At 41.2% G+C, this 16,150-nt stretch overlaps 1 protein-coding gene across 2 annotated transcripts in view; it reads left to right on the top strand.

Annotated features, from left to right (window-relative positions):
- UGGT1 (UDP-glucose glycoprotein glucosyltransferase 1) overlaps positions 1-16,150 on the top strand; it is a 108,436-nt gene that overhangs the window by 76,126 nt on the left and 16,160 nt on the right. For both annotated transcript variants that reach the window (XM_025404765.1, XM_025404767.1), the window contains exons 25-32: positions 34-164; positions 3,300-3,395; positions 8,856-8,958; positions 9,777-9,856; positions 11,350-11,539; positions 12,550-12,708; positions 13,517-13,602; positions 15,536-15,620. In XM_025404765.1, coding sequence (XP_025260550.1) covers positions 34-164; positions 3,300-3,395; positions 8,856-8,958; positions 9,777-9,856; positions 11,350-11,539; positions 12,550-12,708; positions 13,517-13,602; positions 15,536-15,620 — 930 coding nt within the window. The remainder of the gene's footprint in view (positions 1-33; positions 165-3,299; positions 3,396-8,855; positions 8,959-9,776; positions 9,857-11,349; positions 11,540-12,549; positions 12,709-13,516; positions 13,603-15,535; positions 15,621-16,150) is intronic.

Here is a 16,150-nt window from a genome sequence, read left to right as displayed (position 1 = left end):
AGCTCTGAGCGCCCGCTCTTCTGTCCTTCACAGATCATTGGGCCACTGGAGGATAGTGAGCTCTTTAATCAAGACGATTTCCACCTCCTCGAAAATATCATCTTAAAAACCTCAGGACAGAAAATAAAATCTCACATTCAACAGCTTCGGGTAGAAGAAGATGTGTAAGTTTTGCCGTACGAGGAATTACGGGGTTATATAATTGGACTTTCCTCATTGATCAGTTAGGATTGTATGTTGTTTCTCATACTACATATCCCAAGGTGTTTTATTTCCAGTTTTAAAATCTAACAGTACTCTTCAATTCCAGTTTTAATGTATGCTGCTGTTGAAACAAGATAATTTATTTTGTAGGGTACTCTTTAAAGAACGGAATTAGTTCTCTCTTTTTATTTTTATGATTTTTGGTTGTGGAAAATTTCAAATATATGCAGAAGTAAAGAGACTAGTTTATTTATTACCTGGAATACTTATGTAAAATGATACTTTTCCTCATTATCTGTTTGGTTACCCTTCAGTTTTATTGTGTTCAGGAAAGGAAAGGCAGTTTAAATCTTTCTTTTATTTACCAGTGCAGAATACTGAGTTGTTTCCCTTGTATCTTCAAAGCTGTGATGAATTGGTTGTTGTTGGTTTTTTAATTTTAATTCTGTCAGTATTATTATAAGCTGATTATTTTAGTGTGTTATTTCTCTTAATGGAAGAAAATGAATTGTTTGGATGAACCCTGGAGTCCATAGTTATGTATACGTAGATTCTGCGTTAAATATCAAATAACTGGGTAGTTGGAAGATCTATTTCTGTGTTTAATTTTTGAGGAGCCACAATACCTTTCCCACAGTGGCTGTACCATTTTACATTCCTGTTGACAATGCTCAGGGTTCCGGTTTCTCCACATCCTCACAGCACTTGTAATTTTCTGGTGGGGGGAGGGGTTGGTTTGTTTGTTTGCTTTTCATAATAGCCACCCTCGTGGGTATGAAGTGCTGTCTCCTTGTGGTTTGATTCACATTTCCCTAATGATTGGTGATGCTGAGCATCTTGTCATGTGCAGATTGGCCGTTTATATATCTTTGGGAAAATGTCTATTCAAGTCCTTTGCCCATTTTTAATTGTGTTGTTTTTCGTTGTTGAGATGTGGCAGTTCTTTATACATTCTGGATGTCACTTTCTTACCAGATACATGATTTGTAAACATTTTCTCCCGTTCTGTGGAGATGTGTTCTTTGATGCATAGTTGGAGGACATAAAAGTTAAAAGTTCTGCTCGGGAGGTTGCAGTGAGCCGAGATTGCGCCACTGCACTCCAGCCTGGGTACAGAGTGAGACTCTGTCTCAAAAAAAAAAAAAAAAAGTTCTACTGAGTTTTTTTCTTACGTCCTCATACTACAGAGTTCAAGAGCATGTTTTAGAGAAGTGTTGACTTGGATAGCTGTCAGAGTCAGCTGTTGCCATGTCTTGTATGACCTGGGAAGAAATCTTTTCTCATTTTGGCCAGTACTGGGGCTACAGATAAGGAGGATCCCTCTTACCTCAGTGACTCCTGAGTGATGCCCCTTGTCCCGACCTGTGAAACGCTTCCCTTGATGTAGGCCAGGAGGTCCTTGTGACTCAAAGCAGCCATGTCACAGGCATAGGCTTGGTGTGGCGTGCTGTTGGACCATTGCAGGGAGCTCCTTGGAGTCTTTTTGGGTGATGTAATTGCCAGACTGTGCTTTGAAGACTTGCCTTTTGCCAACGAGAGATGGCTGTCTATCTTTCCTGGGTGAATTTAGGGAAATCGGGTAGTCATGGGGCCAAAAGACGAATGCTAAAACTCTTAGGCTTCCCAAAATTACCTTGTCTGCGTCGGGTTTTCATTAGTGCCAGAGCTGCTCCACCTTGGAGTGGCCCCTTCCCCGTGACAGCCACAGCTTTCATTCATGACCCAGTCTGCATCCCCATGGCTGCCCTGAAGCTTAGCTCTGTACACTTTGATCATTGTACTTCATCAGCCTTCAGGGAGTTTCTTGTTGGCCTGCTCACCCCAGTCCACGTAACCAAGTGCCCCTTGACGTGTTTTGTAACCCTGTGACCCATCACAGCAAGAGAATGGCCTGTATTGTATATATTTGGCATCTATATTGAGAAGTTGAACCAAAATAGTTAATTTGATGTATTTGCTGGGTTCAAAGAAAATGTATGGGCTTAATTACAGTTCAAATACATTTCGCAAGTGCTCTTTTAAAATTCTTATTCAGGATTTAGTGTTTGGTTCAGCAAGTTGGAGTTTTTTTTTTTTTCAGGTTTAGTTCAAGATCTTTTTCAGTTGGAAATCAGTTTTAGAAGGGGCAGGGACAATAGTGGTTTACTGCAGTGTTGATTATAATAGTGAAATTAGAAACAACATAGATGTTCAATAGTTGGTTGGTTGAATATTTAGATTATTTTGTGTCCATAAATATAACATTATGCAGTCATAAATATATTGAAATAGGCCGGGCACGGTGGCTCACGCCTGTAATCCCAGCACTTTGGGTCAAGGCAGGCAGATTGCATGAGCCCAGGAGTCCAAGACCAGCCTGGGAAACATGACAAAACCCTGTCTGTACTAAAAATACATGAAAATTAGCTGGGCCTGGTGGTGCACGCCTATAGTCCCAGACACTCGGGAGGCTGAGGTGGGAGAATCACCTGAGCCTGGAAGCTCGAGGGTGCTGAGATCGAGCCCTGGGCAACTAGAGTGAGACCCTGACTAAAACAAACAAGCAAAAATATTGAAATCCCACTGTATTTATTAACCAAGGAAAGGATTTTTATAATATGTTTTAAGTGAAAAAGCAGGCCGTCGGTTAGTATAATTTGTTTATGTTTTTAAAACTATAGAATTATAAGCCAAAATATCGGAGCCTTATTTCTTGATATTGTGTAATTTCAGTTTTTGCCTTTGTGTTTATTTTCCAGTGAATTATTACTCTAATAGTCATAAAAAGTAATAGTTTTAAAAGGACAAGGGAGAATGTAAATAATAGTGAGAGCCTGTAATGGGGCAGGGCCTCAGCTAGGTGCCTTACAGAGTTTTATGCAGTTTTACTGGAGTCATGCAGAGTGGGTGCTGTCTCCATCTCACGTGTGGGAAAATGAGTAACTTCTCCAAGGTTATGCTACTAATCACTCTTTCTTAGTCCTGTCAGTACAGACTTTATACCTGGTTCAAACCATCTTGTTAGCATTCAGTATTTGGGCTGATGATGTGTTTGGCAATAATTGGAAAACTTTCAGTTAAAAAGATGCTAAGATTTCTCTGACCCCTTCTTTCAGGGCAAGTGACTTGGTAATGAAGGTGGATGCTCTCCTGTCAGCACAACCCAAAGGAGATGCAAGAATCGAGTACCAGTTTTTTGAAGACAGACACAGGTATAGAATTAATGTTGAATTTGTGCATGTTCTTGAATATTAAACTCTTACATTTGCCTTTACCTCAGCTCCTTCATTTTACCATATAAGATTTATATGTAAGTTCTTATAGGAATCGAACATTTGTTTGGTGTGCAGTTTATAATACATATATTTGCATTCATAGATAAAATTCATATGCAAATCTCGTTGCATGAAAACTGACATTTATTTCTAACTAAATCTGAAATAACTCTTAGTGCACCCTTGCAGTAGAAAACAGACTGCATTTATTAAACAGAGCAGTTGTACTTTTCTTAAATTCAAGTATATACAAAGGCAGGTCAGGGTAGCTCATGCTTGTAATTCCAGCACTTTGGGAGGCTAACGTGGGAGGATTGCTTGAGCCCAGAAGCTCGAGACCAGCAAACAACGGGAGACCTATCTCTACAAAAACATTTTAAAACATTAACTGGGTGTGGTGGCATGAGCATGTTGTCCCAGCTACTCTGGAGGTAGAGGCTGCAGTGAGCCATGATCACATCACTGCACTTCCAGCCTGAACAACAGAGTGAGACCCTGTCTCACAAAAAAATAGATTGGCTGGGCATGGAGGCTCATGCCTGTAATCCCAGCACTTTGGGAGACTGAGGCCGGCAGATCACCTGAGGTCAGGAGTTTGAGACCAGCCTGGCCAACATGGTGAAACCCCATCTCTACAAAAATACAAAAATTAGCCAGTCGTGGTGGCAGATGCCTGTAATCCCAGCTACACGGGAGACAGACAGGAGAATAGCTTGAACCCAGGAGGTGGAGGTTGCAGTGAGCAGAGATTGTGCCTAGGAGACAGAGCAAGACTCTGTCTCAAAATAATAATAATAATAAAATAAACAGATTATTAAAGTACTTGTCTCGTTCATCTTTTATTGAAAACTTTTTTTTAATAAAAAACAGGGTTTTAATCTGTCCTCTGCGCTAAGATGCGTGATCTCAGCTGACTGCACCCTCCGCCTTCTGTGCTCAGGTGATCTTCCTACCTCAACCTCCTGTGTAGAAGGGACCACAGGTGCTTGCCACCATGCCTGGCTAATTTTTGTATTTTTTATAGAGATGGGGTCTCACTGTGGTGCCCAGGCTGGTCTCAAACTCCTAGGCTCAAGTTATTCACCTGCCTCAGCCTCCCAAGGTGCTGGGATTATAGGCGTGAGCCAAGGTGCTTGGCCGAAAACTTTTGTTTTAAATAAGCTTAGCATAATGAAGGAGTTTGCCTTTTTGTTCTTCACTTGTTTGTTTTGAAAAGTTTAAAACCTAGAAATAGTTGAAAGACTAATATAATGAGCATCCAAATGCCCTTCACTTAGATTCACCAGTTGTTAGTGTGTCACATTTGCTTTATCTCCATCATCTGCACGTGTGCATGGTGTGTGTGTGTGTCTGCATGTGTGTGTTTGTGTAGTACTTATAGTAACTACATTAGTAGTTTATTTGTATGTTTGCATACACACATGGTCATACTTTTTCCTGCGCCATTTGGAAATACATTGCAGACATCCTGACATAACATGTCTGACGTTTCCCGCATGTGTATCCTGAGTGCTAGGACTTCTCCACAGTACTGTTAGCTGACCTCAGAAATGGAACCTTGATATAGTAATATTAAAAAACAATTTCTATTCACATGTCTCCGGTGTCTTTGTAATGACCTTCTACAACTGTTTTTTGTATTTGTTTTGGTCCAGATTACATATTACAGAGTTGTGTCTCTTTGGTCTCCTTGAATCTGGAAGAGTTCTCTGCCATTTTTTTTTCTAGTCTTTTGTCTTTTACGATGACATTTTTTAAGAGTCCAGGAGAGTTGTCTTATGGGATATCTCACAGTCTGAGTTGCTTCTTCATGATTAGATTTAATTGTTTCTAGGAGAGAGCCCTGCACAGTAATGTATGTAGCCTTTGCCGTAGCTGGCAAGTATATACATGTACACTGATTGTGCCTTGGAATCCCCAGGGAGGCTTTAGATATAGAGGCCTGTGTCCTACTCGTCTGTGATTCTGACCTGATTAGTCTGGCATGGATTGGACTTTGGTTTAGTGGACCTGTGTTTTCTCATGACCTATCCTTGTGGGGATGAGGTTTGTGTGGTCAGATCATTTGATGATTGTAGGCTGGAATGGAGGCCCTCTGTTTGCTCTAGTTGTGTGTCCTAGTTTTTTGTGTCAGCAGTGGGTGAAGATTCTTATGGCTCCTGGATAATCCTTGTGGAATTTGGCCATTAGCACCCAGATTGCACCCATTTTCTCAAGGTTTTGTGAACTCTCAGGTAGTAACTCATTAGTCACCAGCGGGAGGAAACCTTTCCGAATCAACCTGCCGTCTTGTTTACCCTTCTTGTCAGAGGTAGCGAGTCCTGAGCAAAGACCTCTTCCCTTTATAGAAACCTTCTTCTCCATGGGTCTCCATGTTTTGTATAATTAAAATACCTTAATTATAAATTCTATTATGAGACAAATTATAATTACTATTAGAGAAATTCCTCTTACTGGGAGTTGTGTCAGTTAAATTAATGTTTATTACATTTAACTCAGGAGTTTCTCATTTATGCTAGAAATAGAAAGATCTGAACCGTCAGTTATGTATATTCTTGCCCTCAAAGTGTGGTCCATGGAGCAGCAGCAAGACATTGTCTGGGAGCCTGTTGGAAATGTGGGCTTTGGACCCACGCCAGTCCTGAGGAATGAGCGTCTGCGTTTTAACAGGTTGCTCCTGGGGGATTCCCGTGTGCATTAATGCTAGTCAGCAGCATTAATGCACACGGGTGTTCTTCGTGTGCATAGTGTTCTTCGACATTTACTCTACGCACCCTAGGCAAATGTGTGTAATCTCCAAATCTCGTTCCTGTCTTTGTCACTTTCAGTTTTATTCTGGTCTTTGATCAATATAGTGAATACACTTAAACATAATGTTGTTCATATTGTTTCCATTTCCACACAAATACTCCTCGTTCCTTGCTTTTTTTCTAGTCCCTTTTTCTTGCTCTAGAGATGTGGGGTGAGTAAAGGAGCTCACAGGGTCAATTTCTGGTGTGCCTGCTGCTGATCACCTAGAACACTACTGGCTCGGAATGTGAACATGTGTGAAACTCTACCCCAAACCTGGTGTGGGCAGGCGTGACTTGAGGTTACCCTCTTGTGTAGAGTCCTGTTTGAGACTCTCTGGTTCCCTTGTGAGCCTTTGTAGAATGCTATTTTCTAATGAGCTTTTCCTTCTAGAATTCTAGAATAACAGAGAGGTGCAAATTATATTAGGGCAGTGGCTCTCAAAATGTGGGTTTTACTTAGAGAGCTTGTTAAAATGCAGATTGCTGGACCCGTCCCCAGAGTTTCTGATTCAGTAAGTCTGGGTTGGATCCTGTCTTGCTGCTCACCGATGCCCAGGGGAAGCTGATGCCGCTGCTCTGGAGCCGCACAGTGAGAACAGTTGTGTTAGAGTAACAGAAGTTTTGTTGTATTGGAAGAATAATCACCGGCAGTGGATTTAATCTGAAATTGTTAATAATACCAGAGATTGAAAGCACTTACCTCAACACGGTCACAAAGTTATTCTGATGGTTATTTCCAAAGCAGTTAAGATGTGAAATAACCTTCGTGAGCATGTAAATTGTTTCCAGTTTTCTTGGTTATGCTGTTTTGTGGTATTCTTTTGTATTCATTCCACTTAGGTAAATGTTGTTTGGTAAAAAAATAAAAGTAGTGGTTAGTATCGTAACCACATTACAGTATTGTTCAGAGCAAACAAACTATAATGGTTTAAACAGTTAACGGTTTTCAAAAATTGGGTATAATTTTAAATCCTTTCAAGTTGAGTCCTTTTAAACTAGTTCATTAGAGGTCCCTGCTCCTTTTAAGTCACCAAAGTCAGTGTGACTTCACAGGGAGTCCATGCAACAGGAAGTTACCGTTCAGTTAAGAACAGACAAGGGGGCTGGGCATGATGACTCACGCCTGTAATCCCAGTGCTTTGGGAGGCCAAGGCAGGCAGATCACTTGAGGCCAGGAGTTCAAGACCAGCCTGGCAAACATGGCAAAACATCATCTCTACTGACGATACGCAGATTAGCTGGGCATGGTGCCATGTGCCTGTAATCCCAGCTACTTTGGTGGCTGGAGCACGAGGATTGCTTGAGCCTGGGAGGTGGAGGTTGCAGTGAACTGAGGTCATGCCACTGTACTCCCAGCCTGTGTGAATGAGCGAGACTCTGTCTTTAAAAACAAAACAAAAAAGAGACAAGGACCAGGTGTGGTGGCTTATGCCAGCGCTTTGAGAAGCCAAGGCAGGAGGATCACTTGAGGCCAGGAGTTTGAGACTAGTCTGGTCAATATAGTGAGACTCCCATCTCTACAAAAAAATATAAATTAGCCCGGCATGGTGGCATGTGCCTGTAGTCCTAGCTACTTAGGAGGCTAAGTTGAGAGGATCATTTGAACCCAGACATTAGAGGCTTCAGTGAACCACGATCACACCACTGCACTCCAGCCTGGGCCACAGAGTGAGACCTTGTCTCTAAAAAAGTAAATAAGGAAAACAACAGGCAAAATATCTATAACTTAATGCTGACAAAGGATATGGTGAAATTTATTTTTTGGCCTTGTAAATTTGTTTAGTTCTTCAGGAAATGTGCTTGACAATACTTATTAGCCACAAAAGTATTTGTATCCTTTGACTCTGTCATCTCATGTCTAGCACTTCCTTGACTCTAAAGAAATTTCCAAATGTGGAGAAAGTTGGTCGTACAAATTGTTTACAGGTTGGAAGCCATCTGTATGTCCAGCAGTAAAGAAAAGCTGGAGTAAACTCTGACAGCTTCATTTGGAAAATAGCGTATTATTTCTTACTCAGGGTGCTTGTTGTGTAACAGCATGTGGAAATCTTTATGCTACAGTAGTGGGAGATGGAAGGAAACTGTTTTGAAATTGCTAATCTGTATCTACAACTAATGTTTATACAGGGATCTAGAAAGGATTACATAGAGATGCAGCTAAGTGGGCTGAGATAGTGAATATTTTGTGATTATATTTTTCCTTTTTCTTTGCTTTGCAGGTTTTCTGGAATGCTCTTTTATTATTTTTTAAAAATTGATTTATTCCTTTTCTCTTCGTACTCTTCTTGCCAAGAAGTAAAAATTGGCATAATGTTTAATGACTATCACAAGCTAACTTCAGTAGCTTTTCTCAGTTTTTGGTTAAATAAAATTTCAAGCTGTTCTTCCTCTCTTTCCATGGACCTTTCAATCCATTTCAGATCCATTATTAAGGTTTTGCAATCTTTGGGATAGACAGAATCATATAGTTGGCCATTATCAAGGTCTAGTCTTTCTAGATCTAAAGTTCTTTGAAATGCTAAGAAGGTTGAAGGTTATATTGTACAAAAAAAGCTTTTGTTTCCTGTGTCCTCCAGGTTAATGTTTTATCCTTTTGATCTTTCAGTGCAATTAAACTGAGGCCGAAGGAAGGGGAGACGTACTTTGATGTCGTGGCTGTCGTTGACCCTGTCACCAGAGAAGCACAGAGACTTGCTCCCTTGCTCTTGGTAGGAACGCTGTGCAGGCAGTGCACATCACCTTTGTTTGAAGTTGTCACATGCTCTGAAATTCACTGAGAGCTTCATTTTCCTTGAGTTACCTTCAGCAGGCACTGGACAATGCTATATGGGGTTCTAGGGCAGAGCAGTCTTCACAAAGATTGACAGTGGCTCTGAAACAGCTTCACAGCCCTGGAACGTTGGTGCAAATGTGGGTGGCTGCCTCATGTAATTTAAAAAAGTGATTAACATCCTCATTTACAGTAAAACATCCTGGAATTAAGTTGTGCTGTATTTTAATTTATAATGGCAAAGAGGTAAAATAAATATGCTTTTTCATTTTTCCTTTTTTATAACTGCCATGGATTATTTGTTTTGGCATGTGTTTTAGACATATATAGTGTGTTACAATTTTAGGACATTTAAAAGAGCTTTGACAGAGACAGTCAGTCCAACATTCATTGCCGAATAAATCCCTAACCTTTTTTGTGAGTGTTGGTATCTCTGTTTTTTCACCGTTTGGCATGTCAGTGGTGACTCTGAGACCTGTGGTTTTTCCACGATCTGCCTGCTGCTTCCCCGCAGGAACTGCCTTTGTGTGAGGAGCAGTGAGCTGCAGCAGCCTACTTCCCATTATTTTTGGCTACGTCCTATGTCTGTGTGATGTAGATTGTGCAGTAGAGTTGTGTTTTCCAGAAGTTTCTCCAGTGCAGACTCTATGGCTGTTATCTTTATATCTTTTCTTGAGATATTAATATCTCAGTGTCAAATAATAAATTTCTGAAGAAACAAATCCTAAGTATTTTGTCATCTGGTTTTCCTTCTAGGTTTTGGCTCAGCTGATAAACATGAATCTGAGAGTATTTATGAACTGCCAATCCAAACTTTCCGACATGCCTTTAAAAAGGTAAAACATGCTATGTAAGAAAACAGTTGAAGAATAGTACTGAATCCAAGGTCTGATATTGCATGTTGGAGGATCAGATGGATTTATAGGTGGACATCATGTTTGAAATGGTCATTTACTAAATGTTCAGTTTTGCCAGATTTCACTGTAATCAGAAGTTCTAGGAACATAGTGTGTTTGTAGCATTTAGGTGGCATTAATCCAGGCTGCTTGCATTTGTGCCTTTTCTTTTTTTTTTTTTTTTTCCCCCAGATGGAGTCTTGCTCTGTCACCCAGACCGGAGTGCAGTGGCATGATCTTGGCTCACTGCAGCCTCTGCCTCCCGGGTTCAAGCGATTCTTCTGCTTCAGCCTCCTTACTAGCTGGGATTACAGGTGCATACTATAACGCCCAGCTAGTTTTTGTATTGTTAGTAGAGACGGGGTTTCACCATGTTGACCAGGCTGGTCTCAAACTCTTGACCTCAGGTGATCCATCTGCCTCACTTCCCAAAGTGCTGGGTTTACAGGTATGAGCCACCACGCCTGGCCCCATTTGTGCTTTTCATCTTAAAAGAAGAATATTGGCCAAGCGCGGTGGCTCACGCCTGTAATCCCAGCACTTTGGGAGGCCGAGACGGGCGGATCACGAGGTCAGGAGATCGAGACCATCCTGGCGAACACGGTGAAACTCCGTCTCTACTAAAAATCCAAAAAAAAACTAGCCGGGCGTAGTGGCGGGCGTCTGTAGTCCCAGCTACTCAGGAGGCTGAGGCAGGAGAACCCGGGAGGCGGGGAACCCTGGAGGCGGAGCTTGCAGTGAGCCGAGATTGCGCCACTACACTCCAGCCTGGGCGACTGAGCAAGACTCCGTCTCAAAAAAAAAAAAGAAGAAGAAGAAGAATATTCGTTTCAAGTTGGAATGTACATGTTAGAGGAAGCTTGCTTAGCTGTATAATGTCATGAGTTTAGGAATGGCTATTTATGAAAAAAGTGATACAAAAAGCAGTTAGTGTTGTGGCTGTGGGAAATTTCTAACTTGCCAGTGTGCTGTGTTTTATAGGTTAGCTTCTAGGTGGATTGAAACAGCATTTGCAAGTAACCAAAGGGTTCCCAGCTTCCACCGTTATTCTTGTACAGGGGAAACAAATTATTAGTGTTTTCAGGACTAGCCTGGGAGTCCAATCAGCTTTTAGGAATTGGTTTTAAAGAGAAAAATGAATCCTCCCTGAAGGGAGGAAAATGCCCAGGACCTAAGTGTGACCCTGACGGCCATCCATGTGAAAGAGTGGCCTCCTCCTCAGTGCTGTCCTTGTTTGCCTTTTCTTGCATCTGTAGCAACCACAGGAGGCATCATTAGGTCAAATATGGTTCTGGAAACACGTTTCCCAATCTGGAAGGGTACTCCTCCAAATCTAATTTGTTTTAACCAGTTGTTTACCTGTGTGAGGGCTTGTACACTCAAGTACCGTTGTCACATAGAAAAATATCTAACACTTTCCTTTTCAATTTCAGCTTTTACCGTTATGTCTTAGAACCAGAGATTTCTTTCACTTCAGACAATAGTTTTGCTAAGGGTCCAATAGCAAAATTTTTGGATATGCCTCAGTCTCCATTGTTCACTCTGAATTTGAACACACCTGAAAGCTGGATGGTAGAATCTGTCAGAACACCATATGATCTTGATAATATTTATTTAGAAGAGGTAAGACTATCATTGCTTCCAAATACCTAATCATGTGTAATAGAGCAGATTGAATCCCAGTCTAGGGGGCCTCTGAGACATCAGTGTTCAGGGAAGATATTTTTAAAACAACAGCTTTGTTCACGTGGAACTCATGTGCCATAAGCTTGTCCTCATTAATGTGTACAGTTGAGAGGTGTTAGTGTCCTCACAGAGTTGTGCAGCCATCACCACTATGTAATTTTAAAATGTTTTCAGCATCCCCAGCAAAGGCCCCATACTCATTAGCAGTCACTCTCCATTTCCCCAGCCCCTGGCAACTGCTAGTCTACTTTCTATCTCTATGGATTTGCCTGTTCTGACATTTTGTCTCAATAGAATCAAATGTGGTCTTCTGTAGCTGGCTGCTCTCACGTAACAGATTGTTTTCAAGATTCATCCATGTTGTAGTATGTATCGATGCTTCATTCTTTTTAACTTGCTAGATAATATTTCATTTATGGACATAGCACATTTTATTTATCCTTTCACGAATGGACGTTTGGGTTGTTTTTACTTTTTAGCTGTTGTAAATAATGCTGCTATGAATGTTGTGTGCAAGTTTTTCTACTGATATGTGACTACAGGATGTCTTTGCATATAGGTCTTTAATTTTTTTCAACGTTTAATGTCTTATCCTCATTCATATTTTTAGAGTAACTTTGTTATTTTTTTTCTCCTTTCTCTTTCCAACCCAGTTTTTATAATTGTATGCAGTCATTAACTACCACCATAGCCAAGATGCAGAACATTTCCATTACCCCAAAAGTTATTTTATACCCCTTTGCAGACATTAGCCTCCTCTCGCCTGGTTTCAGGCAGCAACTGATCTGCTTTCTGTCATTATAGTTTTGTCTTTTCTTGAATTTCTTAAAATATGATCATATATTATGTAAGTCCTTTTAGTCTGCTTCCTTTACTTTGCATAATGCATTTCAGATTTCTTCATGTTGTCTCTGAGTGCATTCAAGTGATTGGATTTTGGCTTGCAGGTGGACAGTATAGTGGCTGCTGAGTATGAGCTGGAGTACCTGTTACTGGAAGGTCATTGCTACGACATCACCACAGGCCAGCCTCCACGGGGACTGCAGTTTACCTTAGGAACTTCAGCCAACCCGGTCATCGTGGACACCATTGTTATGGCCAATCTGGTAAATAATCTATTCATCAGATAGCGATATTGTAGTTACGTTAATTTGGGCCCTGTAATTTACGATGGAGCAGTTAGCATTCTTAACCACAGAGTGAGATTAAAATTCATTATGGGGTGAATTTGGTCAATATAGAAATCATTAGTTCAGCTAAATTTGTAGGTTGGAATTACATGTCGAAAGAAAAAACATGCTGGAATACTATAACTGAATTGGCTCCTGAAAATAGATTGCTCACGAGCTGACAGCCTTTTTCTTTTCTTTGGAAGTGCGACACTTAAATTCATGCATCACACGTTGATTCTTCCCTGATTTCTTGGTGCGACTGGCCTTTATTGTACCAGATTTTTGTTGTTGTTTTTGAGACTCCTGCCCAGGCTGGAGTTCCGTGGTGTGATCTCGGCTCACTGCAACCCCCACCTCCCAGGTTCAAGTGATTCTCCTGCCCCAGCCTCCTGAGTAGCTGGGATTATAGGCACCCACCACCACGCCCAGCTAATTTTTGTACTTTTTTAGTAGAGATAGGGTTTCACTACGTTAGCCAGGCTGGTCTCGAACTGCTGACCTCAAGTGGTCCACCTGCCGTGGCCTCCCGAAGTGCTGGGATTACAGGCGTGAGCCACTGCGCCTGGCCTGTGCTAGAGTTTTTAATGTGTAGTTGTGGTTTTTTAAGAGTTACATTGATTTGTTTACTGTGTTATTCACATTATAGTTGATTGATATTTCAGAGATAGAAGTAACTGTTCCTCAGAAATAGCATTTTGGTGTTTTGAAGAGAGCTAACATTGGACTTTTCTTCTTGTCCTAGGGCTACTTTCAGCTGAAAGCCAACCCAGGAGCTTGGATCCTCAGACTTAGGAAGGGACGCTCTGAAGATATTTATAGAATTTACAGGTAGGAGTAAGTGATGCAGGTACATTTTCCCAGAACATTTAGAAATGAGCAGTAGCTCTAATTGAATTCTACCCTGGCAGTCAGGCAACCTGAATTTAATTTGCAGTTGTATGTGTGATGAAACCGTGGTTTTCCCAGGAAATTAAATAGAGAAGAATTGTTAGAGTGGAATTAGATAATAAGAGGTATAGATGCTAATGAGTATAGTCAGGCTTTATTCTTTAATTATTCCTTTGTGCTAACAATATCCCAGAATCTGATTATTCTATCACTGTGATGCAGCTCATAGATAGGCAGATGAGAAACTTGAAGAAAGGAGAAAAGAAAGAAAGAACAGCCAAACTTTTCTGCCCAGGGAGTGTGTGTGTTGACCCTGAGTGATGTGCAAATGCACCGTACATGGAAACTTCGTGCTGTTCGTGTGGTCTTCCTTGGTCTGTGGTGGTATAGTAAGAACATTCCCTCTGTGGCCAGCTTTTACCTTAAGGTGTACTGCACATATTTATTAGTTTAAAAATAATTATGTTGCCTTTAAAAGAGTTTGATATAAATTCTGCTTAACACAATTTAAATTAGTTTTAAGCTGTGTGAAAAGACCTCCTGCCAGTTTGTTTAGGTGATGATTTCCATTAGGGCACATTTGAAGCACCCTATAGTATATCCTTGCCTTAATTAGCTCCATAGTGACACACATGAAACAGTGGATTGGTGCCTGGTTCTTACCTAGGAAAGAGAAGAATTCTGTGTTATAATAACACCATTGTAAACAGTAGAAGGTTTTTTTTCCAAATAACATTTTCTTCAGATAAGGTTTTACAAAATTTTGGATGCACTTCCAAACTCCTTCCCTTTTGGATGCCGTGGCCCTTGCCAGCCCTCCCCTTCCCAGGAGCGTGGTGCCTCCTCTTCCTAGCTGTTCAGGGCTCCCCCCCGCAGAATCTTCCTTTGTCTGAGAACCCCACTCTCTGCTAGCTGACAGCAAATGCAGTGAGTTCATGTTGGAATTATCACCTTCCGCACCTTGAAATTTGGTGACTGGAAATTTTAGTCATTGCTGTTGATTAATAGGGAAACATAAATTTAATTTTTCTTCCTCTGCTCCTGTCTGCCTGCAAATAGAGTTTGTTGTAGTTCTTCTCATAGCGTATAGACACTGAGTTGAGTACAGGGCCTGTTGTTGACTGATTGTTGCCTCCAGGCAGAAATAGCAAGCAGATTTTCTTTACAACACTGTTCCAGTTAAAGAGTAGTGGCCGGGTGTGATGGCTCATGCCTGTAATCCCAACACTTTGGGAGGCCGAGGAGGGTGGATCACTTGAGGTCAGGAGTTTGAGACCAGCCTAGCCAATATGGTGAAACCCTGTCTCTACTAGAATACAGAAATTAGCCAGATGTGGTAGTGGGCGCCTGTAAACTCAGCTACCTGAAGGCTGAAGCAGGAGAATCACTTGAACCTGGGAGGTGGAGGTTGCATTGAGCTGAGGTTGCTCCACTTGCACTCCAGGGTGACAGAGCAAGACTCTGTCTCAAAAAACAAACAAACAAACAAAAAAACGGAAGCAGTGTGGTTCCAGTAATGGTTCAGGGGTCCTGTTCCCCCTGCACTCCTTTACCAAAGACACTGCTTGGCTCAGAGCTTCTGAACACAGGTGTTTGTTTAGTACTCACCATGTGGTTACCACACATCGGTTCCTCTCACTGCATGATGGGTAATTTGAAAGAGGACTCACGAAGAAGGTTTGGGCATGCACCTTATATAAAGAGAGATTTCAACACGTGCTTCTGTGCAGCTTGAAGGAGCTTAAGGAGCAAGAAGATAGTTGGATCTGGAAAACTCCTTTATGAGAAGGATGATGGACTCAGATGCTCTGAGAGCATTTGCTGCCTTTTGAGAATTGTACCTTGTAATATTGACCTTTCTTTTCTCACAAAGCCATGATGGCACCGATTCTCCCCCTGATGCTGATGATGTGGTTATCGTCCTCAACAACTTCAAAAGCAAAATTATTAAAGTGAAGGTGAGTTTGGTAAAAGTGGTGGCGTTCTGTTATTGGACAGCTGTCATGTAAAAATATGTATCTTGGAACCAGCCCAAGAGTGTCTTTGGAATTTGCTATGGCAGTTACACGGATACTGCTTTAAGGCAAAATGTCCTGGTAAGTGTGAGTTTGTGGCTTTCCTCAACTGGAAGATTGTACCTTTTGGGTAATCTCAGTGTGCAGAACATGCCCCATTTTCTATAAAATATTCTCACAGATGCTATGTTGTTTATATAGCCACAATTAATAGTATTGTTGATGATTCTCTTCTCAGAATATTGGGAGAAATGGCCATGAAAATTTTCAATAATAAAATGATAGTCCTGTTTAATTTCTTTTGACTTCTACTTTCCGTTCTGTGAATGTTGAAGCGTTTAGTACCTTAAATTCAAGTATAGTGTATTCTGGAATAAATGATCATTACACACAGTGAAACCTAGAATAGGCCATGCATAGTCGAGCAGAAAAATGGTCACTGTGCTGCCAAGAAGAAACCCCTGTTTGTGCCA

The sequence above is a fragment of the Theropithecus gelada genome, chromosome 12 (genome assembly GCF_003255815.1).
Source record: "Theropithecus gelada isolate Dixy chromosome 12, Tgel_1.0, whole genome shotgun sequence".
Taxonomy (NCBI): domain Eukaryota; kingdom Metazoa; phylum Chordata; class Mammalia; order Primates; family Cercopithecidae; genus Theropithecus; species Theropithecus gelada.
The sequence above is the reverse complement of the archived record's forward strand: the minus strand, read 5'-3'. Positions and strand labels throughout refer to the sequence as shown.